The sequence below is a fragment of the Panicum hallii genome, chromosome 5, assembly GCF_002211085.1.
Source record: "Panicum hallii strain FIL2 chromosome 5, PHallii_v3.1, whole genome shotgun sequence".
In the NCBI taxonomy this organism is placed as follows: domain Eukaryota; kingdom Viridiplantae; phylum Streptophyta; class Magnoliopsida; order Poales; family Poaceae; genus Panicum; species Panicum hallii.
The window spans coordinates 51,206,020-51,232,450 of NC_038046.1; the positions used below are offsets into that span (position 1 = coordinate 51,206,020).

General features: G+C 46.4%; 1 protein-coding gene and 1 long non-coding RNA gene across 2 annotated transcripts; both read left to right on the plus strand.

Moving 5' to 3' along the window:
- The first annotated feature begins 176 nt into the window (after positions 1–176).
- Positions 177–1,842, plus strand: LOC112894225 (transcription factor CSA-like). The gene is made up of 3 exons (XM_025961862.1): positions 177–530; positions 649–1,164; positions 1,262–1,842. The coding sequence occupies exons 1-3, from the start codon at positions 239–241 to the stop codon at positions 1,429–1,431; spliced, it is 978 nt and encodes a 325-aa protein (XP_025817647.1). The 5' UTR covers positions 177–238; the 3' UTR covers positions 1,432–1,842.
- Positions 1,843–9,533: 7,691 nt separating this feature from the next.
- On the plus strand, positions 9,534–10,123 carry LOC112895758. Its single transcript, XR_003229264.1, has 4 exons — positions 9,534–9,558; positions 9,666–9,775; positions 9,857–9,947; positions 10,061–10,123. It is a non-coding gene; the product is annotated as an uncharacterized LOC112895758 (long non-coding RNA).
- The last annotated feature ends 16,308 nt before the right edge of the window (positions 10,124–26,431 follow it).

The window sequence follows — 26,431 nt, forward strand, 5'->3', positions numbered from 1 at the left end:
GGGACGGAGGAGGTTACGCAAGAACTAGAGAGAGAAAGTGTTAAAACAAGCAGGCATTTATTTCCTGCTTGTTTTGTTGGGAGTGTGTGATCAAGCCCAGCCAGAGCGCCCTGCTCCTCCTTCCTATATTAGCCTGCCTCCCTTCCTTTGCAGAAGCAGCAGCAGCAACAAAGCTGTCCCTTTCCCTCTCCCTCCGCCTCCGCTCTCCATCTCTCCGCAAGGCTTGGCCGCCCCCCGCATGGCTCACGAGATGGCCGCCTTCTTCGGCGCGGCGCCTCCGCGGCCGCCGGCGGCTCTGGCTCCGTTCCGCGAGGAGCAGCGGCACCAGGACGCCGTCGAGGATGTGTACCATGTCGACGACGTGGAGGACGGCGGTGCCGGCCATGGCCACGGCGGCAGCGGCGGGCAGGGGAAGCTCTGCGCCAGGGGCCACTGGCGGCCCGCCGAGGACGCCAAGCTCAAGGAGCTCGTCGCGCAGTACGGCCCCCAGAACTGGAACCTCATCGCCGAGAAGCTCGACGGCAGATCAGGTAATGCGGCCGCGGCGCGGCGCAATGCGGTTCTGGCGGATTATTGGGGCGTGGGTTTTGGATGCGTGCCTGCTTCGTGTTTGCTGATCGATGTGTGGCCTGTGATGGGACGGCGCAGGGAAGAGCTGCCGGCTGCGGTGGTTCAACCAGCTGGACCCACGGATCAACCGGCGGGCCTTCTCGGAGGAGGAGGAGGAGCGGCTCCTGGCGGCGCACCGCGCCTACGGCAACAAGTGGGCGCTCATCGCCCGCCTCTTCCCGGGCCGCACCGACAACGCCGTCAAGAACCACTGGCACGTCCTCATGGCGCGCAGGCAGCGCGAGCAGTCCGGCGCGCTCCGCCGCCGCAAGACCTCCTCGTCCTCGTCCTCGCCGGGCCCCGCGCCTCCGCAGCACTACGCGCCCGTGGTCGTCCTGCACCACCACCACTACGCCGGCTCCCATCCGCTGCCGTTCCACGCCGGCGGCGCCGGCGCTCACGGCGTCGCCGCGGAGGCGGTGTCCGCGCCGGCGGCGGACACCCGTGCGTACAGCGGCGGCGAGTCCGACGAGTCGGCGTCCACCTGCACCACCGACCTCTCCCTCGGCTCCGCCGGCGCCGCCGTCCCCTGCTTCTACCAGAGCGCGTACAACGGTGAGTTTTCTCGACGTCGTCGCTGCATGCTTCTGTCTGGTGGTGTTCGCGCGCGTCGTATCGAGACTGACGTGCCGGGGTGTGTGTTCTGTCGCAGGCTACGACGCGGCCCCGCGCGCCGCCGCGCCCGCACCGGCCGCGGCGTTCGCGCCGAGCGCGCGCTCCGCCTTCTCCACGCCGTCGGCAGCGCGCCACCGGGAGGCTCCTCCCTCCGACGACAAGGTCGCGCTGCCCTTCTTCGACTTCCTCGGCGTGGGCGCGACATGATCGGAGCCCCCGGCGGACGGCGGGTGTACAGGAGGCGGTCAAAGACGAGAGCCCCGGTGACGAGGACGAACCCGTGCTTAGCTTAGCTTAGGTTAAGAAGTTAATCATCATCAAGAACGAGGCTAGGGGAGAAGAGAGGAGAAGAATGGTGATCGATTCGTGTCGTCTGGGTGTAGCGGTGGACATTGCTGACTCGCACACCTCAGTTTTGCTGCTGCTCCTGCTGATGAGAACACTGCTCGGGAAACGAGTTCCAACCAACAAGCAGGTGAGATTGTGCGATGAGATGAGATTGCCCCATGTTCATGCCCTGGTTGTGAATGGTTGGATGCAAAAGGAACCGCTTGTAAGTTGTAACACAAACCGCAAGGCAAAGGCAGATCAGATACTCTGCCGCCTCTCTTTTCACCCTGTCCCCCTCTCTTCTTTTCATGCTCTGTTCTGTTAATTTTTTTTCATTTTCTTTTTCTTCCCTTCTCTTCCCTTCGTATGAAGAAGACGACGAAGATGAACACCAAGAACCAATTCCCAACCATGTCCACGTTGCAATCTTGTTGTTGCAGTGCATTGCACTGCATGATGCCCTCCATGTCTCTGTCCACTGCCACTGCGCTTTCAGGCCGGCGGGTGAACGCGAGCACAAACAAAAGGCTCACTCAGTTTACTAAGCAGAACAAGGAGCGGCGGATGGCGCTGCGGAGGACCCTTCTTGTTGCGCCGATGAACAAGAACAACCCCTCTGACACCAACGTTCTCATCTCATCTGGTAGCAGCAGCAGGTGCTTATTAGTTTTCCAAAGATAGCACGGCACAGCACAGTGCAGGGTCATTTTCACCCCCACCGGCTTCTCCTGAAACTTCCCTGCACTCCCCCTCTTTCTCTCCCCTTCTCCAGGGGGCCACACGAAGAAGAAGAACAACTCCCATCTGGCCATCACCCTCCTCTCCCCTGGTTTCCTGGGTTTCCGTTGCTGGACTGTTGCTCCCCCCATGTCGCGGATTTCCTGCACGCCAACGAAACTGCTGTTGCAGCAACGCCCGTTGCTGTCCCGTGCCTCCAGGTCACTCGCCTTGCGCAAGCACCTCATCACGCTGCCGCAGCCTGCAGCAGCTTGCTCACCGACCACTGAATGGAACAGGAAAAAAAGGAAATCTTTGGCCGATTCGTTTGCGAACAAACGTCAGTGATGGCTTCAGTGAGCAAGCTAAGTAGATTAGTTTGCGAAAGATCGGTGAGCAGGGCGCAACCAAAGCATGCTCATAACAGATTCGGTGCGTGTTAGCAGTTCTGGTGAGGTTTTGACCGGGAGTTGTTGGGGGCGTCGGCTGACGTCTGCGTGTGTTCAGCTGGACGCAAATCCAAACAGGCCCGGCTCCCCCGTGTTCAGCTCAGTCTCGCTGCTGCCCGGTTGAAGAATGGGCGGAGGCATCATCAACGAACGAAGTGGTCGTGTTCAACTAACTAACCACCGGGTCTGGGTGAGGACTGCGTCAGGATCCACGGTTGCAGGGCAGATTATGGAGTGATGCATGTTTCTGTGGATCCACAACTAAATCTCTCTCCTAAAAACCAGAAGTTTATACAACTCGTTTCATTCGTGTTCATCTGGTTAAGTCTTTGTCTATGACATCTGTATTTTTTGCATCTGAACTAGCATCTGCAACAGGTACTAACTGCTCTGCCTGAAAAGATGAACCGGTCTTCATCCAACAACTACGTGAAAGCTTGACGGTGTCAAGCTGCAGCAACCAATATACAGCATCAGCACCGTCAGTAGTGTTCAGGTATATGCATGACTGATCAAGCTGCACCTAATTCTGTTAAGGTGATCAAGTGCCTGACTACCAGAGCCTGAAAAGTGTCAACCTGAAGAAAACAATAAGCATGCCTAGATAGAGAAGCATTACTTGGCATGGAAGAGGCATATATGCCATGGGACATATGCTAGGCCTTTTGATGATAAGGTAGAGTAGGCATCATGCTGGGGGGTCTGGAACTGGAGAAGACCCCAGTTGTGATGATTGAAACTAGTAGCTCCGGCTCCTCAGTTTACTTTCAGTTTGTTTTGGTTGGGGTTGGGTTCAAGGAGCTGGGGTTCCTTTTTGGGGCTAGCTAGGAAATTAAGGTAACAATTGATTCGAGGATCATCAGAAACATACATGCCAGAAATATAACATTTTTTTTCACAAGAGTAGAGGGTTGATTTGGTTGCTGTAGTTATCTTGAATAATCTCGTAACTACATGTCATAAACATCAATTTTACAAAATATAATAGTGAAAAAAAAATCACACGGATAACACGCTAAACCAATCTTAGGTGGGAATCAAACTGCCTAATTGAAAGTTGAGGTATCGCGCCGATTGGGCGATTTTGTTGGAAACAGCAGCTTAATTCCATAATTTGCAAGAACAACCAAGTGCCCTACAAATCAGTCATCAGCATGACACCAACTGCATACCCACAACCAATTCACAACGAAGTTTCGACAAAAATCTCGATACCGTTACTTGGAAGCCACATGGCAGTTCGACATGTAAGTGGTGTCAATGAAGAGGTCAAGATGGTTGATTTATTTCATTTCGCCCCCCCAGGCTGCGCCAACAATTCAACTAAGGATCGGAATAGAAACTGGGACAGATGCTCTCGGCCACACGTGGAATATCTCCTTACCTAATCCGATCTTATACTTTGTTCCCTGCTAGAAGGAAAGGCCAGAACAGGTTAAAAGAATGTTACATCAGTGTCAGGGAAAAAAAACTGGAGACATGCATGCGTCCGTGGATCTACTTGTGCTCAGATGATGGCGTGCTTAGAAAATTCTTTTGTATGCACGCATGAACTCGGAGCCTTGACATCATGCTGTTTATCTTTATTAGATCATATTTGTGTGTGTGGCATGTATGACAAGACTAGGGTAACAAAATTTGCTCCACTTGCCTGCCTTGACTTTGTTCATTTGCTTTGGTGCTCAGGAAAACCTATACCCTGTGTGAAACAAACACAAGTGTTGCTCCGGGAATTTTTGGGAATTCAAACTAATGTGTCTCTGATTAATTTGAGAGTTTTTGCAGTGAAAAAACAAATGGAGCCATATGCGTAAGAAGTTTCCTGGAAAGCGCGATGCGGTTTGAGATGCTCGTCGACTCGTTCAACTTTAACCGTTCTTGCTAATTCGATCAGCTTGCTGTTTAGTTTAAGTTCCAAAGCTGAGAAAGAGAGAGGAGAATCTTGCATTTTACATTTTGATCGAGGTGGTTGAGAACGGTCACATGGAATGCATGTAGCCCGTACTGCTCTCTTTCCTTGTTGCTATACGGCGCCGGCCGGCAGCTACAATAAGCAGCCTTATGCTGATCACATGAAAACAATATTCCGTTCAAAGTACTAACTCCAGATATTCTCCCTTCAAGGTACAGATAAAGAATGCAATGCATATATAATAAGTTCCTATGTTATCGTTAGGACTTTGATCAACTAACCATCATTCATCAGTCAACTAATTTCATAGCAGTAATATTCAACATGTTTGATTATTCATTCATCGTCATTTCGGCGGTTGAAAAAACCCGAGGAATTGGCGGGGATGATTGGGATTAAGAATGTCGCGCGGTCTAATCCCCACGTTCGCAAGGAGTTAGTTAGTAGTTGGAGACACTACATCAAAGAATGACCTAGTATGGTTTGAACGGTTTGGAGAGGGAACATATTTAGTAATAATATGCCATGTGTTGTTTTTGAAATGGATCAACTTATTAATTCTTTCTTTATTCCAATTGTTTTCTCGACGAAATATGGACTTTGACTCACTCCGTTGTTCAAGAACAGCATTTGATGATCGTTTTAATCCAATCCACTGATTTTATTCACAGTATTTTTCTTCAAGGGCACTATATATAAAGAAAAAGAAAAAAAAAACTAGGAGAATGTACATGTGAGGCAAACAAGATGAGAATATCCAAGTATGTGGTGGGCACATGCGAGGCAAGATAGCGGCCGGGGGTGCTTGTTGCATAGTTGCACGGCTGGGTTTGGACGATGGAGACGTGCATCCATACATCCATCCTGGCATCAAAGCTCATGTCGTGCAACAGGCGAGCCAGCGAGGGGCGATTTCTCCTCCGAGGAAGCAAAGATGTGTGAGCAACCGATTCCTTTTTGGAGTGAGGGAGGTAGGCCGGCCGAGCAGCTAGCTAGGCCTCTCGGTGCGTGGGCCCAGGTAGGCTGCATGCTACCCAACAACAAACAGTGAGATGTGCATCCGTGTGCACGCCCCTGGCATCGGATTCTCTGCAATCTTGTCAAGGGCCAAGGGGCATGTAGTGTGGTGGAACATTTCTGGGAAACAGAAAGCGTAGGCTGGCGTGAGCTCTGAAACTGAAGAGGGAGAGCATCTTTTGTTTGTTGGAGCAAATGTGTTGGTACTACTACTAGGAAGAAAGCCAGCAGATAAAGAGTATCATGAACTAGCTAGCCATATGTAAGTTGTTTCCTGCAAAATCGTTGTGGGGTTTATGGTGACAGACACTTACGTTGATGGGGTTAATTTGATGGTCCTCTCTTTTGTGCAGACTTCACAGTCTTGATGAAACCCAAAGGGCATTATTAGGCTATTGGAGTATTCTCCTCTACCAGCTGATGAGCTGAATGCAAACCAAAGGGGTCCATTTGACATGACAAGGAAAAGACATGCATGGTTTGCCCGAAACGCATGATGCATGCATCACCCTAGCAGAGTAGCCACCACTGGTAACAACAGTGAGATCGAGCAGCAGCAGGTAGCTAGCACTGGTGCTCAACTTACCGCTACAGCAGCCGGTTATTGTTCCCACACTGCTGCTGCATTGCTGGCCGTAGCTTCACGTCCACAGCAACACCCAACAAGCACGAGCTCACTCTACTTCCACGGTTCCACCTGCTCGTACGCCAAGGAACAGCGCTCGATAGCACGGCTAGCTATTAGCTCTGAACTGGAGTGTGGTCTGGCACGCAGCAAGCCCAGGGTTCAGACAGACATGCAGTTGGGCAGCGGAGGCCGGCATTACTCCAGTAGTCAGGTTGAATGGATTTGGCAGCGATCGAGAGAGAGGACACACACGGTCACACGCGCGCACGGGCGTGCACGGACGACGAGCCAGGTGACCATCAATTCGTTCAAGACCTGGCTAGCTGCTGCCTCTGCTGATGCGTGTGCTCGATCGTCGCACCGATGCCGTGCTGCGTGCTGCTGCTGCTGCTGCTGCTGGCGAACGCTAGCTGAGCAGTGTGACCACACATTCACAGTGCCGCAGGAGCCAGCTGCCTTAGCTGGCTTGCAGCGCCGGCCGGTCTCCTATCTGCAGCGCGCCAGCTCAGCGGCGGATCTGAATATAAAATTAGAGGCACTTATTTTGCTCTTTTTCTTCCTTCCTCCTCTCTTTTTCTTCTGCCTCCTTCTTTTCTTCTTTCCCTTCTCATTTATAGTTGAAAATTGTTGGAAGAAGTTTGCAAGGGCTTCATAGATTTGCAGGGGGGCTCCAGCCCCCCCCCCCCTAGATCCGCCCCTGCGCGTGCTACACTGCTAATTGTTGTTGCTGGTGGTAGGAGTACAACATAGGGTGCGTTCGTTTCCTGGAGTCTAAAGTTTAGAGGGGTCACATCAAAGAGAATCTTATCATTTAGAAATATTAAATAAAATCTAATTACAAAACTAATTGCAGAACCCCAGAGCTAATTCGCGAGACGAATCTAATGAGGTATATTAGTCCATAATTAGCGGATGATTACTGTAGCATCGCTGTGGCAAATTATAGATTAATTAGGCTCATTAAATTTGTCTCGCGAATTAGCATCCATCTGTGCAAAAAGTTTTATAATTAGACTTTATTTAATACTTCTAAATGATAAAATTCTCTTTAATGTGATGGGTCTAAAATTTAGAGCGCAGGAAACGAACACACCCATAGTCGTAGTAGCACGTAGCCAGCGGCTAGCTGCTTCAATGAATCCGATCCGTGCACGGTGCGTAGAGATCCGTGCCGCCAGCCGGTCAGCACGTGCGCCGCATGCGTGTCGTACGTGTACGTACACCACACCACTACTAGCTACATTGCACTTGCACACTTGCACAGTAGTAGGCCAGACTGTACCGCTTGTTACTAGCTGCACGCGTGCATGTACCCGTAACTCGCGTGGCCGTGCGTGCGCGCGTGCGAGACACTGGGCACCGACTCGTCGATCAGCTGCCCGAGAGACCGGCCGGTCTGTGCCCCCCTCGGTCCGATCCGTACGACGCGCCAGGGCATTGAACGCGAGAGCGCGCCTGCACGCACGCACGCACGCGCGCGGCTGACTCGCCTGCTGCCTTCCCACGTGCGCTCCACCGAGTCAACACACTGGTACTCCTACAGTTGCGCGCCGCGCCTGGTCGAATCGATCAACAACTCAGCATTGTAGCGTCTTAGTACAATGCTAGCTTAGGAACGTACGCACGTACGCAACACTCCTCTCCCTTCGAGGAAGATTGACGATGATACGTACACGTGTACGTATATGTACCAAGTGATTCGACGCGTACCCTCGTTCGACCGCACGTATACATATACGGTACGTACAAGAGCGCGTATCTGCGTACCACTACCGGACACGGCACCTTTGCCGAGTGCAAAAATATTTGCCGAGAGCATTTCGTCGGGCACTCGGCGAATAAGACCTTTGCCGAGTGCCGCACTCGGCAAAAAGAAACACTCGGCAAGCAATAACACTCGGCAAAATCTGTTTTGCCTAGTGCCCTACGCTCGGCAAAGACAGACACTCGGCAAGCTCCGTCAGCTGCGAACGACAGCAAACGGCCGTTAGCTTTGCCGAGTGTCGGTATCGCGGACACTCGGCGAATGTGTGATTTGCCGAGCGCTTTTTCTGGGCACTCGGCAAAACATATTTATTTATTTTTCTACCCAAACTTTTTCTGTTGTGATTCTAGATTACCTTGAACTACATATGCAAGTTTGGCACATTACTGGAATTGTTTGCTATATTTAGTCAATTTATTTCATTTGATTGAATTTTTTGGAATAATTCAAATTTGAATTGCAAGTCATTCAAAAAGTGGAAAAAAATGAATTGGAAAATGATATTCATATTATTGAGCCTACTTCAACACCTTATCCATGAACAAACAAGAATTTCAAATATCTCATGTTCACGAAGCATGACCACAAACTTGGGGTCCGGTTGTTTTTAAATTGTATAAAAGGTAAATTTGGTCAGAAAATCATGAAACTTGCCCAGATGTCATGATATCATATGTGGAGGCTGTGATAAAAATTTGGCTAGGTTTCGTGAAAGTTTGTCAGCTACGATGCTTAACACCTAGTTGGCCTTCACATGAAATCATGAAACTTATTTGGACATGTTTCGGTTTGTAAACATCGTATGTTACAACTTTCACGAAACTTTATCAAATTTTTATCACAGCCTCCACATATGATATCATGACATCTGGGCAAGTTTCATGATTTTCTGACCAAATTTGCTTTTTATACAATTTAAAAACAACCGGACCCCAAGTTTATAGTCATGCTTCGTGAACATGAGATGTTTGAAATTCTTGTCTGTTTATGGATAAGGTGTTGAAGTAGGCTCAATAATATGAATATCATTTTTCGATTCATTTTTTCCACTCTTTGAATGACTTGCAATTCAAATTTGAATTATTCCAAGAAATTCAATCAAATGAAATAAATTGACTAAATGTAGCAAACAATTCGAGTAATGTGCCAAACCTGCATATGTAGTTCAAGGTAATCTAGAATCACAATAGAAAAAGTTTGGGTGGAAAAAGAAAAAAATAAATATATTTTGCCGAGTGTCACTGGATAGCGCTCGGCAAATATTTTCTTTACCGAGCGTCCAGTTTGTGGACACTCGGCAAAGGTTGCTACATTTCAACAGCTCACGCTGATATGTTGAAAAATAAAAAAAATAGGAAGCTTTGCCAAGTGCCCGTGATCTGGCACTCGGCAAAGTGTCTTTTATTCCTTCACAGGCTACCCAAACACTTGTGCAAAGGGTCTTTCGTTCCTTTGGTCGCCCAGCTCAGCCGCATGCCCGGCCGCCGCCGCCGCGCCTGGTATCAAGGTCGACAAGGTATGTAGTCGACTCAAACTGACACATGGCATTTGCTGTGAATTATGTTCCACTCTATTTCAAGATGGAAGACAATTGCATTCCTCTAAACTTATGCTCAATCTCAGGGTCTTGTGCCACTTGCTGGCTCCAACGACGAGTCATGGTGCCAAGGTCTTGATGGCCTTGCTTCACGTGAAGCAGCCTACTACCAGGCTGGTGCCCGCTTCGCCAAGTGGTGAGAAACGTGCCCCTGCATTGGCAGTTACCATCTGTTATGTGACATAGATCCCATGTATGACATGAAGTTCTGTCACAGGCGCACTGTTGTCAGCATCCCCAACGGTCCATCTGAACTTGCCGTGAAGGAAGCTGCCTGGGGCCTTGCCCGCTACGCCGCCATTTCTCAGGTATCCGATCCTGCCATTTTCAACAGCCAGAAACTCTCAACACTACAAGACATTGTTGGGTTCTTTTCAACATGCATGTATATAAACATCTATTTTTTCTGTGGATATGCTAGGAGAACGGCCCGGTGCCAATTGTGGAGCCTGAAATCCTTCTTGACGGCCTGGTGCCCCGCCGCGCCCCGGACCCCGCCGCCCCAGCCCCTACGGCCCCGAGAACTGTGCAGCAGGTTAGTGCGCACTGAATAATTAGAATATGTACATAAGTCTTTTTTGAAATATAGCATGAATGCATATAACTTTTTTTATGATAGCATAGTCAATTATAAATTTGGAATAATATAGTTTTTTTGAGTAATATAGTATCATATTTTGAAACAATTTGAGACCTACAAAATACAAATAGTTCATGAAAACTTGTATCATATGGAATTGATATTATTCTCGGCTGTATATGTTTAGAGGATGGAAGACCGTGAGTGAATGTACAGTGGCCGCTTAGGTCAGGGTCAGGTCACCGATGAATGGATCGACAAGACCGATGCTTTCTTGGAACGGGCGTTTGGCGAAGCTGCTAAAGGAGCGAGTAAAATAGTCTGTCCATGCAGCAATTGTGTAAACAGGAAGAGACAAACAAAGAAGGTTACTGGGGAACATCTTTGGAGGAATGGATTTACGGCAGCCTATACTCAGTGGGTCTACCACGGTGAAGACGGTTGTATGAGAGAGGAGGTGGTGAGACCACGCGTGGAGGATTATGATGCCGATGCCGGGGTAGCGGACATGCTAAATGACTATCACGAGGCACAGTTCGCTGAAGGACGTATGGAGGAGGAGCCAGAGGCAACTGCAAAGGCGTTCTATGTTTGCAGCGGCACAAAAACCCCTTCACGGATAGACAAAGGTTTCTCAACTGGATGCCATTGGACGCATAATGACGTTAAAGTCGCAGTATAGCTTGAGTTGAGACGCTTTCGATGGTATGTTGACAGTTATTGGCAGCCTGCTTCCGGAGGATCACATTCTGCCAAAGAGCATGTACGAGGCACAGAAACTCCTTCGTGCACTCAAGATGCCGTATGACCAGATACATGCTTATCTGAAGGGGTGCCGTATGACGACATTGATTCTTCAGATAGTGTTGATTATGACATGGTTGATAGTGATGGTGAGACTTATGATCCAGCTGCTCCCGATTATGAAGATTATTTTTAATCAATATAATACTATATTATTATGTAATTATGTTTTATTTATTTTGCATCTCTTTCTAAGTATGTCTTGTTTATCTGTATTTATTACTTTACTCTTCTTAATTGCAGGTGACTGATTTACTCTTCTTAATTGCAGGTGATTGAATAAAGATGGTGGGCAGTGGGATGAGGAGTGTTAGGTCGCTTTACCAGAGGGCTAGGTCCGCTGAAGCTGGGTCGTCTGAGAGGAGGAAGGGGAGGAGGAGGGGGACGACGCAGGTGCCCCTGCAGGAGGCCACGGAGGACGAGGCGCAGGTGGCCTCGCAGGACGACACGGAGGAGGAGGCGCATGTGGTGCAGGAGGAGGACGAGTAGGCACAGGAGGAGGACGGGGTGCAGCAGACCGCCTCTGGTTCCGCGGTCTCTGGTTAGTCGAGCGTCTACTTGCGAGGTAAGTAACTTTATATGTTTTTATTGCTTCTTCATGTTATATATTCAAATTCGAAGTAGAAACTAATAATTTTTCTTAATCACTTGTGCAGGTCCCGCGAGTCTGCCTAAGCGACCGATACCTCGTGAGAAACGTCCGTTGATTTGACCCGAGGGGGAAAAGTAAGTAAATTTTATATTTTCATTGCTTCTTCATGTTATATGTTCAAATTTAAAGTAGAAACTAAAAGTGATGGCTAATCATTTGTGCAGGTCTTGGAGGATTGTAGAGAGTGCAGGTGCTGCTCACAGACGCTCCGTCAATGACATCCTTGGTCTTCTGTGCAAGGAACACTTCCCTGGCCTGGTTGAGTACGCTGGAGTGGTGGGGCCGGCCTATACGATCGACCAATATGCCGCCGCCCCCGATACTGAAGATCGGGATGGCAGGGTATTCAACAATAAGACGGAGCGGGTAAAGCAGGAGCTATGGGTAACTGCTAAATACATCGCATTCATTGCACATTCTTGAAATAATGAATGGTATACATCATGTTTGCATGCAAGATTTCTTCAGATGCCAGGATGGGTTTGAGGCCAAGGCTGATATGGTGGCTACCAGATGCTGTAAGAAACTAGTCCTGGACATGCACTATGAGGCGCGTCTTCAGACCATTATAAGTTTCCATACCACCGTCCTTGGAGAGAAGGTCACCAAAACGGACGCAAGAACCATGTCGTTGACTGAGGAGCAGTACTTGCAGGTAAATATAGAATATTAATATTTATTCTTTTTACATTAATTATTCATTCCTTTTTACATTAAGTACGATTAATTTCATCTTTTAATATGTCATGTACTTATTGTCCTGTAGATAATTCCTTATTGGTGCGCTGCGCATGCCGAGTGCTGGCAACAAATGGTGCAAAAGTAGTGCTCCAACGAGTGGAAGGAGTCGCACAATGCTTGCCGGGAGCGGCGTTTGATGATGCCAGGTGTACCGCACCATCAAGGCAGCCGCAGCCTCAGCGGATACGAAAAAGCATGGGTACGCGAATTCAATTATTTAATCCAACACTCAATTATCCTGGATTTCTAATTGTCTTGCTGGTTTTCTCGCAGTCATCATCACATGGTGGCCAGCCTTGCTCCCTCTTCAAGGCATTTGCTATGGCCCATAAGGGCAAGGCGATGTCCGATGTCAACTACAACCCGGAGGACGGGCCCGAGGCATACAGCAACGCAACCGCCCACAGCCGCCTCAGTGAGTACACATCGATGGCAAGGGAGGTCCATGGTCCAGATTATGATTTGACAACCAAGGACCTTGACGGTGAAGTCGTCATGAGGGTCGGAGGAGGTAAGAAGCATGGGCGGTACTGGATTGCCGACGGCGCAATCGACTCGTCCTCTACTCCTACTCTATCTCAGATTAGAGCAAGGAGCACCAACGCAAACCCAGCCATACGACCTCGGCAGGACACTTCACAGTACCGGATATAGGCACTCCCGGTTATTCTTTCTTTATGTTGTTTATTGATTATTATAGATCTTTTCTTTGCATTATTGTAACATTGCGGTGAAAATTTTACAGGACCAGCTAGAAGAAGAGAGGAGGCTACGTGTGGACTTGGAGGCGAGGATGAGGGCCGAGCGTGAGGCCGAGCGGTTGGCCGAGCAGCAGAGGATGAGGGAGATTCTTGCTTACATGGAGAGCCTTGGCGCCGCAACGGGTGTTGCTCCGCCAGCTTCGTTGTTTTCTCCACCTCGACCTCGACCTCCACCTCCTCATCTATTTTCTACTTCTGGGAGTATGGATAAATTTTAGTCATGTATGATCATCATTTTTCTTATCTCACACATGTAATCTCTTCTACTTTGTGTAGAATCAATCGGCGGCCTCAAATGATCCTCATGTTTCTCCAAATCAGTCTAATTGGCTAACTTGGTGATGGTTCTCGAAATCAGTCAAATGATCCTTTGTTGTGAACTTGTTGTAATCAGTGGTTTTGAGAACTGTTTGTGAACTTTGTGAATTTGTATGTTGAACTCTTGTAAAACTATTTTGCATTGCTTGTTAACTTCATCGTTAAACTTCGTCGATCAGCTTGTTTGATGCATCTGTGTAGCTATTGTAAACTTGTAAAACTATTGTGTGAGGCTTCCCGAGAAAACAGGCGTTTTCAAAAAAAAATTTATACCTTTGCCGAGTGCCTCTCACGCGGCACTCGGCAAATAAATCTCTTTGCCGAGTGTCACCCAACTAGCACTCGGCAAAAAGCATACGCTTTGCCGAGTGTCACTCCACCAGCACTTGGCAAAGAGCATACGCTTTGCCGAGTGTCACTACACCAACACTCGGCAAAGAACATACACTTTGCTGAGTGCTGACCTAGGACACTCGGCAAAGTGTATGCTCTTTGCCGAGTGTCACTGCACCAGCACTCGGCAAAGAGCATACGTTTTGCCGAGTACTGACCTAGGACACTCGGCAAAGAGCATACACTTTGCCGAGTGCTTCTCTCAAGCACTCGGCAAACGTCCTTCACCGTTTCTTTCGCCGTCACGTGCATTTTTTGGGGAAATTCCCTGCAAGGCCCTCAAACAAATCACGCTTCCTTCTATGGCCCTGCAAAATTGTAACTTTCTTATTTGACCCTGATTTTATTTTCCTTCCCTTCCATGGCCCTGCCGTTACATCTGCAGTTAACTACCAGTTAAGTGACTGTGAAAAGACAATAGTACCCCTTGCCAAAAAGGCTGCCGCCGAGCTCCTGCGCGCGCGAGCCCCTACGCGCCTGCTCCTGCGCACCTGCGGTGGGAGGCACGCGGCCGCCGCTAGGCGGTGCGTGCGCGCCCCTTGGCGCCTCCGCCGCGTGCGCAGCCCTGGGGGTGGGCCTCCTCCGCGCGTGCCCCTGGGGAGCCCTCCGCCGCACCCCTGGGGTGACTCTGCTCCCGAGTCCGCACGCCGCCGCCCGCCGCCCGCACGCCGCTCGCCCGCCGGCCGCCTCTGCTCCGGTCCTCCGGAGCAACGGCGCCTGGAGGCCACGGGAGAGGACGAGGGGCTCCCGAGTCCGCCCGCCGCTCGCACGCCGCCCGCCTCTGCTCCGGTCCTCCGGAGCAACACCGCCTGGAGGCCACGGGAGAGGACGAGGGGCTCACGGGATAGGATGGGGGAGATGGGGTCGGGGGTGTGTGTGGGAGTGGCAGGGGTAGTTCAGTCCAAGAAATTTTTGCTTCTCACCTCAAAACCTCAAACCCTAACAGATTGGCCTAACGGGTCTAACGGGAGGGCTATGGAAGAGAACGAAAATAAAAAAGAGGCCACAAAAGAGCGTTTCAGTTTTCCAGAGCCATAGAAGGAAACGCGATTTGTTTCAGGGCCTTCCAGGGAATTTCCCCCATTTTTTTGGCCGAGAGCAGGATTAGGCACTCGGCAAAGTCTTTGCCGAGTGCCCGACAAAAAACACTCGGCAAAGAGGCCTTTGCCGACCATTTCTTTGCCGTTTCCTCTTTGCCGAGTGCAACACTCGGCAAAGGGTTTGCCGAGTGCTTATATTATTTTGCCGAGTGTGTCAGACACTCGGTAAATGAGGCTTCTCCCGTAGTGTACGAGGGAGGCATGCATCTCTATACATACAGTACTGCCATGCGTGCACGTGTGCCATGCGTGTGTGGCCACAGTCTAACACACATGTCAATATCTGTGTTCGATTAAGGTGCTATTTAGATTCATGGATCTAAAGTTTACTGGTCAATTAGATGATCAAAATTAGTTGGCTTAAAAGATAGACTAAAAGTTAGCTCCAACCTTCCACTCCAACTAAATTTTAGTCCATTAATCTTCAAACCCCATCTAATTTGAACTTAAATTAGCCAAATGTAAAGAGTTTATTGGACTTTTTGTCCATTAGTTCTCAAAACTCATGTAAAAAGGATGGATAAAATGAACTTTTTGTGTCTCTATCTACCTTAATTTTAGTCCTATGATTCAAATAGGATATGGACTAATTTTAGTCACCAAACTTTTACGCACCGTACGAGCTAAACATAGCCAACATTTGCTTTAATTTCTATACGTGTGTGCTGGAAGCATACGAGCCTCGACTTCGGTCAAGTAGCCAAAGCCGCCTAACTCGCAATACGCCCGTACGTTGCTACAGTCAAAGGCCCCATACAAGTCGTGCTGATTATTTTTTCCCCATACAAGTCGTGCTGATTTTTTTTTCTGTGATGGGTTTTTTTCGATATAGATTTTGTTGTGTGCATGTTTTCACGTTCTCATTGTATTCGAGTCTATGTACTATAGGTTAATATAGTGTACACTTTGAGTCCACCCATCGGTAATATTGTTGGATCAAATCAAAACTTTTGGTGAAAACATTACGTACTTTAGATTAATGCAATCTTTGAGAGCTATATCAAGCGACAATCGTTTTTCTTTAAAAATATGTAATGCTGCTTTGAGGTTTTTGGCTGATAAATTATTTGTCTAACATATAATATTACAAATTAAACTAGCTAGGAAACCATCGCCCACTTAAGGAGCTGTGAAGAAAAGCCACACGTGCAGTGACACCAGTATGAGCATCGAACCGTCCACCGCAACGGCCTTGCGTACGGCCATCCACTGCCGCGGTATGGGGATCATGAGCATCTCGATCAATTCTCAAGGCCGGGGCACGCACGTACGTATCGATCGTTGTCCGGAAAGTTGCAACCAACAATTCTGATCGCGTGAGCACAAGCCATAGCAACAAAATCGAGCGTTAGGTCATCGATCCACCACCCAGCCGTCCTCCATGCATCCTCCAGCTCTCTCTCCCCCATGCCGTTGTCGCATGGCCCAGTACGCGTCCCTGCGGGTCCCACCACCCACTGCCACCAGCTCCTAGCTCGAGCTGGAACGGAAAAGGCCCATTTTCAGGGAGCAGCGATCAGCAGGCAGGCAGGCATGACTTCTGTGCTCGACCTCCTCCTCCGGACGAGACTCCCTCGTCACATTGCTGCTGGTCAGTGACTCGTAGGTCCGAATCCACGCCAGTCATCCAACTGTTGAGAGCAGTATGTCACAGAAACCGTGTCCCTCTCTCCTTCCACGGCGCACAACAAAAGACCGTACTCCTAGCCAGTATACGCTACGTACATTCGTGTATGTCCAGCTGTACGTACGTACGTATACGGGAGACCCGGAGTACGTACGCATACGGAAGGTACGAAGGCCATCATCGCCCTCGCATCCGGAGCCTGACGTCCAGCCGAACAGAAAGCGAGCCGATCTCTCTCGACTACTGCCCTCGAGAGCGACCGGGCCCACCATGCGTCTATCCCTGACAAGTGTTCTGTACGCATGTGTGTGTATGCGCGTGTGAGGGGAGTTGGAAGGGCTCCAGCCGGCTTCGGCTCCTCCTGGCAAAATATTATTCATCGGAGCTAGTTTTCTTTTTTCTTTTCTCTCCCTTCTCTCTCATAGAGCTAGGAGGAGCCGAAGCCGGCTGCAGCCCGAGATCCTAAGTTGAGCCGGCCTCGCTGCTTGGGTCACAACTCACACCAAGCGAGCAAGCAGCTTCAACCAACTGAAAGTGGTTGCTAGCTGCTGGGCGGATCGTCGGATATATGGGCGGCGAAAAGCTAGACCAGAAGAGAGGGATGGCGCGGCGCCACGACGACAGGCAGCGCAGCAGGAATGGGTCTCGTAACGGCCAGCCACCCATCTATCCGTGGCGCTGGGATATCCCCTTCGTGCAAGCAAGGTGGTTTTCCATGGCTGTCGCCCATATTAGATTCCAGTAGATGTATGTATATATGTAGGCCTCTCGATCGTACCGTTTCTCGTTATAGATGTTGCTATATGTGCGTTGGAGGGGGATTTGAGGGTATGTCGTCAACCGTGTGGATGGCAACGCCCAAACTAATATAAGATCGTGTTTGGATCCATTGGAGCTAATAATTAATAATTAAGTAGGTATCGATATAAACAGGCTTGGCAACTATTAGCAGACGACCCTGCTAACAATTAGTCCATCGGTTGATGAAAACGCTGCTAACAAGTGTTTATAGTTGGATCCAAGTATCCAACGCATATTAGCAGGTGGATCCAAACAGCCCTTCTAATAGTCGGTTAATAGTTAGCTAGCAGTCACTACTAGAAAACGGTCTATCGGTACCAGCACGTTAGCGCCGGTCAAGAACGAGCTGGCACTAACGTGCCTCAACAGTGTAAGGCGGGCACGTTAGTCCCGGCTAGAAATACCAGCCGGCACTAACGTACCAATTCCCGCACGGATGGTACACGTTAGTGCCGGCTGGTAACACTAGCCGGCACTAACTTGTCCATCTGACGTGAGATGGACAAGTTAGTGCCGGCTGGTAACACGAGCCGGCACTAACTTGAGCAAGTTAGTGCCGGCTCGTAATACCAGCCAGCACTAACTTGTCCATCTGACGTCACGTGGGCGCGTTAGTGCCGGCTGGTAACACTAGCCGGCACTAACCGTGCCATCCCCCCAACAAATTAGCCCCTTCGCCCATTCAGATCGACGACGTCGCCCCAACTTACCTGCCGCCCCAACGTCCTCGCGCCATTGCTGCCGCCGCCCGAAGCTCCGGCCGCCACGCACGTCATCGTCCTCGCGCGCGGCCCCTTTCGCGCAGCCCGGCCGCCCGGCTGCCCCTGCCGCCTCGGGGTCCTCGCGCCACTGCTCCGCGTCCTTGCGCCCCATTGCTGCCGCCGCTCGAAGCTCCGGCCGCGGCGCACCTCGTCGTCCTCGCGCGTGGCCCGTTCCGCGCAGCCCGGCCGCCCGGCTGCCCCTGCCGCCTCGAGGTCCTCGCGCCACGGCTCCGCGTCCTCGCGCCCCATTGCTGCCGCCGCCCGAAGCTCCGGCCCCCACCGTCGACCCCTCCCTCTGGACCTCCTCCTCGCCCTCCGATCGCAAAAACGGATTCGAGGTGAGCACATCAACTTGCAAAAGCATCTGGTTAATTGCACATCAACAATGTTTTGAGTTACGTGATACCCTACTTCTTAGTCTTGCCCTGACTAATTGCAAAAGCATCTGGTTAATTTGGAGGACGATATTTCGACCAACGCAAGTAGAAGCACTTAAAGGGGTTTCTTGCAAGCAGGTGGGACCACGAATCTTCTCTCATCCTTTTGTGTTCTGTTTCCAAGTGCACCTCTGACATAATGTACATTTTTTTTACTTGATAGTGATGCTTCTGTACTTATTTCCATGTCTGGTCTGCTAAGTTTTGATAAAATTATACTGTCTCCTGCCATTCTCATGTAATTTTTGTTTGAAAAGTTGCTAAGTGCTGAGACTTGCAATGACTAGGAAGCTAGCAGCAATGCAGCATGCTGAACAATGGTTTCTAGCAGCAATGCAGCATGCTGAATAATTGTTTGAAACGTTAGTGCCGGCTGGAATTACGGACCGGCACTAACACTAGCCCTTTAGTGCCGGTCAGTATAGCCGGCACTAACGACTGTCACGTTAGTGCCGGCCATTTAGTGCCGGTCACAGGGACCGGCACTAAAGCTCCCTGTGACCGGCGCTGATGTGCCTTTCTCCGACAGTGAGTTATGCATCTTAGTAAGTGCTAATAACTAAAATGAGTGTTAGCTATTAGCCAACTAATTATTAAGATTGATCGATCCGAACAGACTTAAGCATATCTCATTTTAATTGGTAAACATATGCATGTTTTATATTTTATTTTATTTCGCTTATATACTGGCAACTGGGGATAAGCCATACAGCCACGTAGGTTTCACAGGAGTTTCTTGAAAAAAAGAAGAAAAGTTACAGAAACACCCATGGCCCATGTGTATTAAGTAAGCACCCATATAAGTAGCATTTTTTTTGAGGTAATAACTTATGAGCAGCATTTTGGCGACCAATACAAGGAAGTATATATATTGTTAAATGAGTTAAAGGGGCGAGCTTAAACTTCCATTATCGAGTTAAAGGGATGCGTGCCTGCAGAAATTAAAATCTATTTGCGGGTCTAGCAATTCTTTTCACTAGAGGCCGCGTCCGTGGAGAGCTAGTTTGGAGGCGTGTGCATGCCTGCCTGCCTGCGCACACGCACACGCACATCCCATGCGATGGGCGATGCGTATCGCCGTACATCGATCCCCCCCCGTGGCGTGCGGGCTCACGCGCGGCCGGCCGGGGAGGAGCAAGTGAAGGCTCTGCATACTGCACGCATGCATGCAGGCTGCCACGCATCTTCAGCACCGGCTGCCAGCACGTAAGGCAACAAGCTCGATCTGCTAGCTAGGGCCTTGTTTAGATGCTCTCAAACTTCCAACTTTTTACACTCTCTCTCCATCATATTAATTTTGGGACACATGCATGAAGCAGTAAATATATGTAAAAAAATAACTAATTGCACAGTTTAATTGTACATCACGAGATGAATATTTTAATCCTAGTTAGTCTATGATTAGATAAAATTTGTTAAATACAAACGAAAGTGTTACAGTAGCACTGTTGTAAGTTGCTTGCAATCTAAACAGACGCTGGTTCAGCGGTTCAGGTAGATTCACATGGCCTGCATGCTGGTGGCCAGCGCGTGCGTGCATGCATGTCTAGTGTTGGAGAAGCACACACACTGCACAGGCCTAGACGCCTCCGCTAGTGCATGTTGTGTAACGATCCAACGAGGAGTTGCTTCTTGCTTGCATATATATACGCTTCTGTTAGAGAGTTTGTCAGACGTACGGGGTACGTGCGTCGCTGCGATATGCAAGCTGCTGCTCGCTGCTTCCGTCGGGGAGGCCGGCCGTTGCGCCCCGCCGTCCTCGCGCGCGCCCGCGCCGGTGGCTCAACCGTGGCACGTCACGTAAACTGTCACACATATGTAGCGCGCGTCCGCTGATTCTCTCTTCGTCGAAGTTCTTTTGTTTCTCCGATCCTCTTGCTACAATTTTTTTCTTTGCTAATGAACTAGTTCAAATGTGCCATATTATTCTAACTGTTACTAACTGAAAGTTATTTTAATCCTTCCAAGACGCGTTAGAGAAAAAAGATAAACCAGTTCCTACAAAATTCAGAAACATATGGCCATCAATCCGGTAATTCTAACCATCGTAGTCACTGGATACATTATATCTTCTAAAAGTTAACCACATTTCTCATTCCAAAAATAGTCTGAGTAACCCTCGAGATCTGTATCTAAATTACTCATCTCTACTATAATAAAAGATAACATAAAGTAAACCCCTAATCTTCATCTTACTTACCCAACTTTAGAAAATATAACTTAAAATAACCCCTAATTTTATCTAAATTACCTAGCAAGATCTGTCACCATTAAAAATAATCTAAAGTAACATCTACATCTGAATCTAAATTACCTACGTATATCATTATAAAAATACCTCAAAATGCACCAATACATGATTCTAAATTATCTATTTTTATCATTTTATTTTTGCGCTTTAAAGTTTTCAAATGATTGGAATTGGTTTATGCTGATGGGTGCTTAAGACGACTGCCAGAACAAATGCATAAATGTTGATTTGTACTGGCACAAGATTGATAGCGGGTGTCAAAACCGTCAGCATAAATATGTTTTGACCGTCAGTATAGATACTTTTTGTAGTAGTGGATGAGAATATCATTTTCCATATTAAACACATATATAGCTTAAATTAAGGGTTCAATTAAACACATATGGAGGTGAAAAAAACTATGAATGTTGATGAAAAAGCGTACATAGTAATTACTAACTAAACCTACCACAATTGGGTAAAGATATGTATGTATTTATATGAGCATTGTGTTAGGATATTAAATAGATGAGAAATATCTCAAGGTAAATAATTTTCATTATTATCTATGAGCCATACTTGTTTCTATAAATTTATAATACTTATGTCTCTCAAAATTAATAGATTGCGTTGACGGACTAGATTGTAGGAATTTTTCGAGATTTTTGTTTGGAAAGTACTGTATGTATTTATCTTTTTTAATATATAATCAGTAGAGTCTCTTTTTTTTTCCAAAGAAACATCAGCCTAATAATTAACTTACATAATTTTGTAAATTATGTTGTCGGGTGTCTAAGAGGCTGGGAGTTATATATTATCTCTAAGACAATAAAAAATAAAACACTTGCTTATCATACTGTAGGTTGGATTGATTTTATTTTACAATTGTTTTATATAAATTTTCCCTAGGCCATGCGCCATGAGTAGTTTCTATTAAACCAAAATTAATCATGAAGAATCATTGTTAGTTCTTCATAGAGTGGCTAACCAAGCGTATATAATGATGGTGTACCTATAGCTTGTTATGCATGCAGCAGCATGCATGCATGCAACTTTCCTATAAAAAATGCATGCATGTAACTAAGCTCCAAGAAGATTTCTAACATGTCACAGCTGAATAATGGCATTGATCATAAGGTCCAAACCCACTTTGTCTATAAAAAATAGAAGCTATCAATCTGCCATTTAAATTTATTTGCAGTGTTGCAGAAAAGGCACTGAGACGATTGGTGGTTGATCGGTGACTAACATAATCCGGAGCAGCAATTGTTGACCTTGGAAAGGCTTCAGCAGTATAAAACCTCACCGGGACACAAGCAAGTGCACAACACAAACAATAAGAGAATCTAATCTCTCTCAGATAAAAAAAAATCCATCCGTGCATGAGTGCGACAGCACCAGACGTCAAGGGAAAGTTTGGCAGGGCCCTTGTTGTTTATGGTTCGCCGAAGTAGCCTCGTTTCTTTAACCAGTTCTAGCTTCAACTCTTTACTGCCTAGGGTGACACAGACATGTCATGGCACTTTTCTGTGTTTGTTCCGTTATGCTACGAGTTTTATATATACAAAGCTGATTAGCTAGTTAACGGCACAAAAGGGAGCTGCATGTATACTGCCAATGGCTTTCGGAATTATTTATATAAAGGTCTCCCTCGAGGATCTCATGCATAGTATCATGATTTGGTGTTCACCCCAATATAATATGCAGATGGGGAGGGTTTGGTTGTTAATTAGTAAGGTGGGGCTTGTGAGCTAGATGGATCAGAGAATAATTTCCCATATGAGCCACCTTTTGATACAACCGGGCCCCACATTCCATTTTCACTTAGCTCAACTTAGATAATGTATAACCTAGGAAATTACTCGCCAATTATATTTGTCTATTACCTCAACTTTTTTTGTGTCAATGTGCCTATATTTATACTTGCAGAGTTAAATAGAATTGCCCCCCCCCCCCACCCCAAAAACACACACACACACACACACAAAGTTGAACAAACATGTATAAGAATTTGACGTAAACCCCTCATGCATAGGGAAAATTAAAAACTACACATAGGAGGAGATCGAACCAGCTCAAGTTGCTCCAAATCCACTCCATCTAGATCAACATTGAAGAACTCTCACTGATTGGAGTTCAATTGTTAATGATGATAGAGGAGTAAGGAGTTAGCGTCAGAAATAAAATAAATATATAAAATATCTCTCTAAAAGAAATCGAGTAATTGCCCATAATAAGTTCCATGCTATCATGTTAAAGCATGACTAACCCCACTGTTTGGCCATCTATATTATTGCACATCAAGATGTTCTTCTTATTAGGTTAGGCCTTCTAACTATGTGTCATTACTTTGGAAGCTAAGACTTGATGGGATCGTACCTTTCGGTCCTACGTACTAGCATATAGGCTTTGATCGATCTGCAAAAGTTAGCGGAAATTAAGCTGCCATCTGCATTATTTAGACGGCAAGAATGATAGAAATGACAATGCTAACAGACAGGGTATCATTGTGGCAAACTTTGGTTTTAGTTCCAGTTCTCTTGAGCACATGTTTCATTTCAGCTAAGTTTCTATTCCTTTTGTTTGTAGCGTTGTCATTATAAGAATGTTGGCGCATCGATGCAGATGGGGCACATCACATCAAAGTCTACATATGGGACCTAATGATGTTACTTTATATTTTGAAATTAAACGAGTGAAATCCTCACCATGCATATTGTAACCTTTTGAACAAATTCCCTCTTGTTACCCTTATTTTGGCACGAGTTATGTTAAATTTCTGAACTAAGTTGCAATTATTATGGGATCCATTCTAAACATTGATTTAAGCAACAGATATTAAGAATTCGATCTTGTCATCATATTCTGCTCTCGATCCTAGCTACTCTCTATGATGTTTTTTGCTTGTCATTTCTCACGTACGAAAAGTTGAGTCTTCCAGACAATTTAGTTAAGATTTCTTTCAGACTAGGACATCTTATTGCTAGATTGTGGCCTGCCAAGGCTACAAACTAGAAGCGTAACAGCTATATGAAACTTTGCCATGATACTATCTATACAGGCTAGCCAATCACATCCATTGCCAGAGTGCATTAATGTGCATGATCATCTCTAGAAAAAAAACTATATATTAGCACATAATAATATAGCACAATCAATTTTCATTGCATTTCCACACATGTATGATCGTTCAAGGATCAAAGAATGCATAAAGCAGTAGTTTAATTGTGATTGTTTAAGGGGAACCTAATGGCTACACATCAAGATAACAAGATGGTCAAAAAGATGGAACAATGCCATCAGATGCCACTAGCCCTTATGCTAACTGTGATGGGAAGCCATCGATTGCATCGCATCGGAATCAGCACAAGTTTTGTGCAAAAGTAAAGGTACACTTTTTAGTTTCGTTCAAAGAATATCTACGTCATATATAACCCATGCATTAGCATATATGTAGCTAAACATTTAAATTATTGTTTACGTTCACGGAAAAAAGTATTTTCCAGGGAGAACTTTCTACGTGTGCATCATAGATAAATACAAGCCCATAGAGCTGCGCATTTGCACCTATATACTATGTTTTTTGTACAATTACAAACCATAATATATCAGTAATTGGTATATATATGATAGGTACTATATATATACACACACACATGGAAAAAGATATATACATGATTAAGTGTGCATAGTGGTAAAAGGGAACAGATGACATTCTCCTGAAGTGTGGTGTCAGACGTCAGAGCTAGCTTCTCGCCGAAATTTAAAAAAGTTTGAAAAGGCAAGCTGGGGATTTGAATTATATACTGCAAAATATTATTATTTTTACAAGGCTTCCTTCTTTCAATGCAATTTTTTTTTTACAAATGTGCTCAGATTTGTAATAGACCCACCTTTTGGATAACAAAATAGATGCAATAATTATGCACAGTTAAATATTCATTTCCCCCAGCCGTATCATCATTTGGTCCATTCGTTAGAAGCTATAGCTTATCTGTCACTGATGATGCAGCCACTGATCGAGCTACAAGTATTAATAGATGGAACGCAGCAATTGTTGACCTAAGAGAAGGCTAATAACATCAGACGCATGTGTTCTTAAGTTAAAAGCCAGGAAGCAAAAAAAAAAAAAAGGCTTGGAACTCGAACCACCCATGTGTCGACGCAAAGTTTGGCATGTCGCACAATAAAGTGTCTGTCTACGTGTATCTGTGTCACTCTGTATTCCGTTAGGTGACACTTGTATAAGACAATCTAACGGCAAGATGATTATATATTAACGATATCTTTAGAAAATGAAACTTAATTTCCGGCCTCTGCAATCACACACCAACAAAGTGCTTCCATTTACGACGCTAATTATTCTTTCAATAATAGATAATGTGCCCATCAAAAACGTGGCATCTGTCATGACTATCAATATTAAGATATGTCGGTTCAAATTTCTCAGACGTGTGTTGATATGGGAAGGGTTTACGTAAGCGCACTTATAATAATGAGCGTAGTGTGTGCATATAAAGTGCCTACGTCTATATATGTTTTAGAAGAAAAAAAACTAATGTCTTACTTAGGGATGGCAATGGGTACCAATCCATCGGCTTTTACCGTCCCAAACTTAAAACCATGAAAAATATTTAAACCTATTAAGAAACTCATACCTGTGACGGATTTAGAATTTTGCCCAAACTCGTGCCCATCAGGTTAACGGGTATCCATGGGTTCTACATTTTAACATGCTAGTTTTTATCATAACCATTAAGTTTAATATAATAATCATCAAATTTATAGCCTATAGAAATTCATTATGAGAAAGAAGTTCATTGTTCACTAAAAATTACTATAGAAAATAAAAATATAAATAAAATTTATATATTTAAATGATCATAACGTCATAAAAATTCACCAATCCATCATATGCATATACAAACACTACAATTGCAAAGCAACAACACCTTTACCCGCCACCAAAACATTCAGGGTTCACCAAAATAAAAGGTGAAGGAGAAGGGATGTTAAGTTTGTTATAAATTCTCAAAATAAAATAATAATTGCACAAGCTTGGATCGGGTTTAAAAAACCCATGGTTTTACGGGTTCGGGTACTGTAGGAACAAACCCGTGCCTATAAACCCAACGGGTAGGACTTTGTGTCCATTAATAAACCCACGGATTTAAAAGTTGACCTAACCCCGTACGCTAATGGAGTAAAAATCCATCAGATTTCGGGTACCAATTGCCATCCCTAACCTTAGTCATGTGGTTTTGTTAATGTGATCGTGCTATTTGATCCGTGACTCTGTTTAACCTGAGAAAAAGTAATCAAAAATATATTGTCCGTACCTAATATGTCTATCAGTGTAGGACGGCCCTTAATGTTCTTGATGCTAATGCGTCCACCCAGTTTAGAAAATAGCTAGTAGTGGCGATTAGGCGCGTGGTTAACGCAAATGCTTGTCCTTAGTACGAAGTGCATAGGGGGATTGGATTCTAACGGCGCAACTAGGTCTGGAGCGGTTACGTTCCAAAGACCAAATTGTATTAATATTGCTCCGAGTGTACTAGCTGCTCCATCCTTTTTTTTACAGAAA

Bases quoted from the DNA above. Each gene is read 5' to 3' on its own strand.
- LOC112894225 (XM_025961862.1), top strand. From the start codon at position 239: ATGGCTCACGAGATGGCCGCCTTCTTCGGCGCGGCGCCTCCGCGGCCG. The intron at 531-648 runs GTAATGCGGCCG...GGGACGGCGCAG, and splicing joins GAAGCTCGACGGCAGATCAG to GGAAGAGCTGCCGGCTGCGG. The intron at 1,165-1,261 runs GTGAGTTTTCTC...GTTCTGTCGCAG, and splicing joins CTACCAGAGCGCGTACAACG to GCTACGACGCGGCCCCGCGC.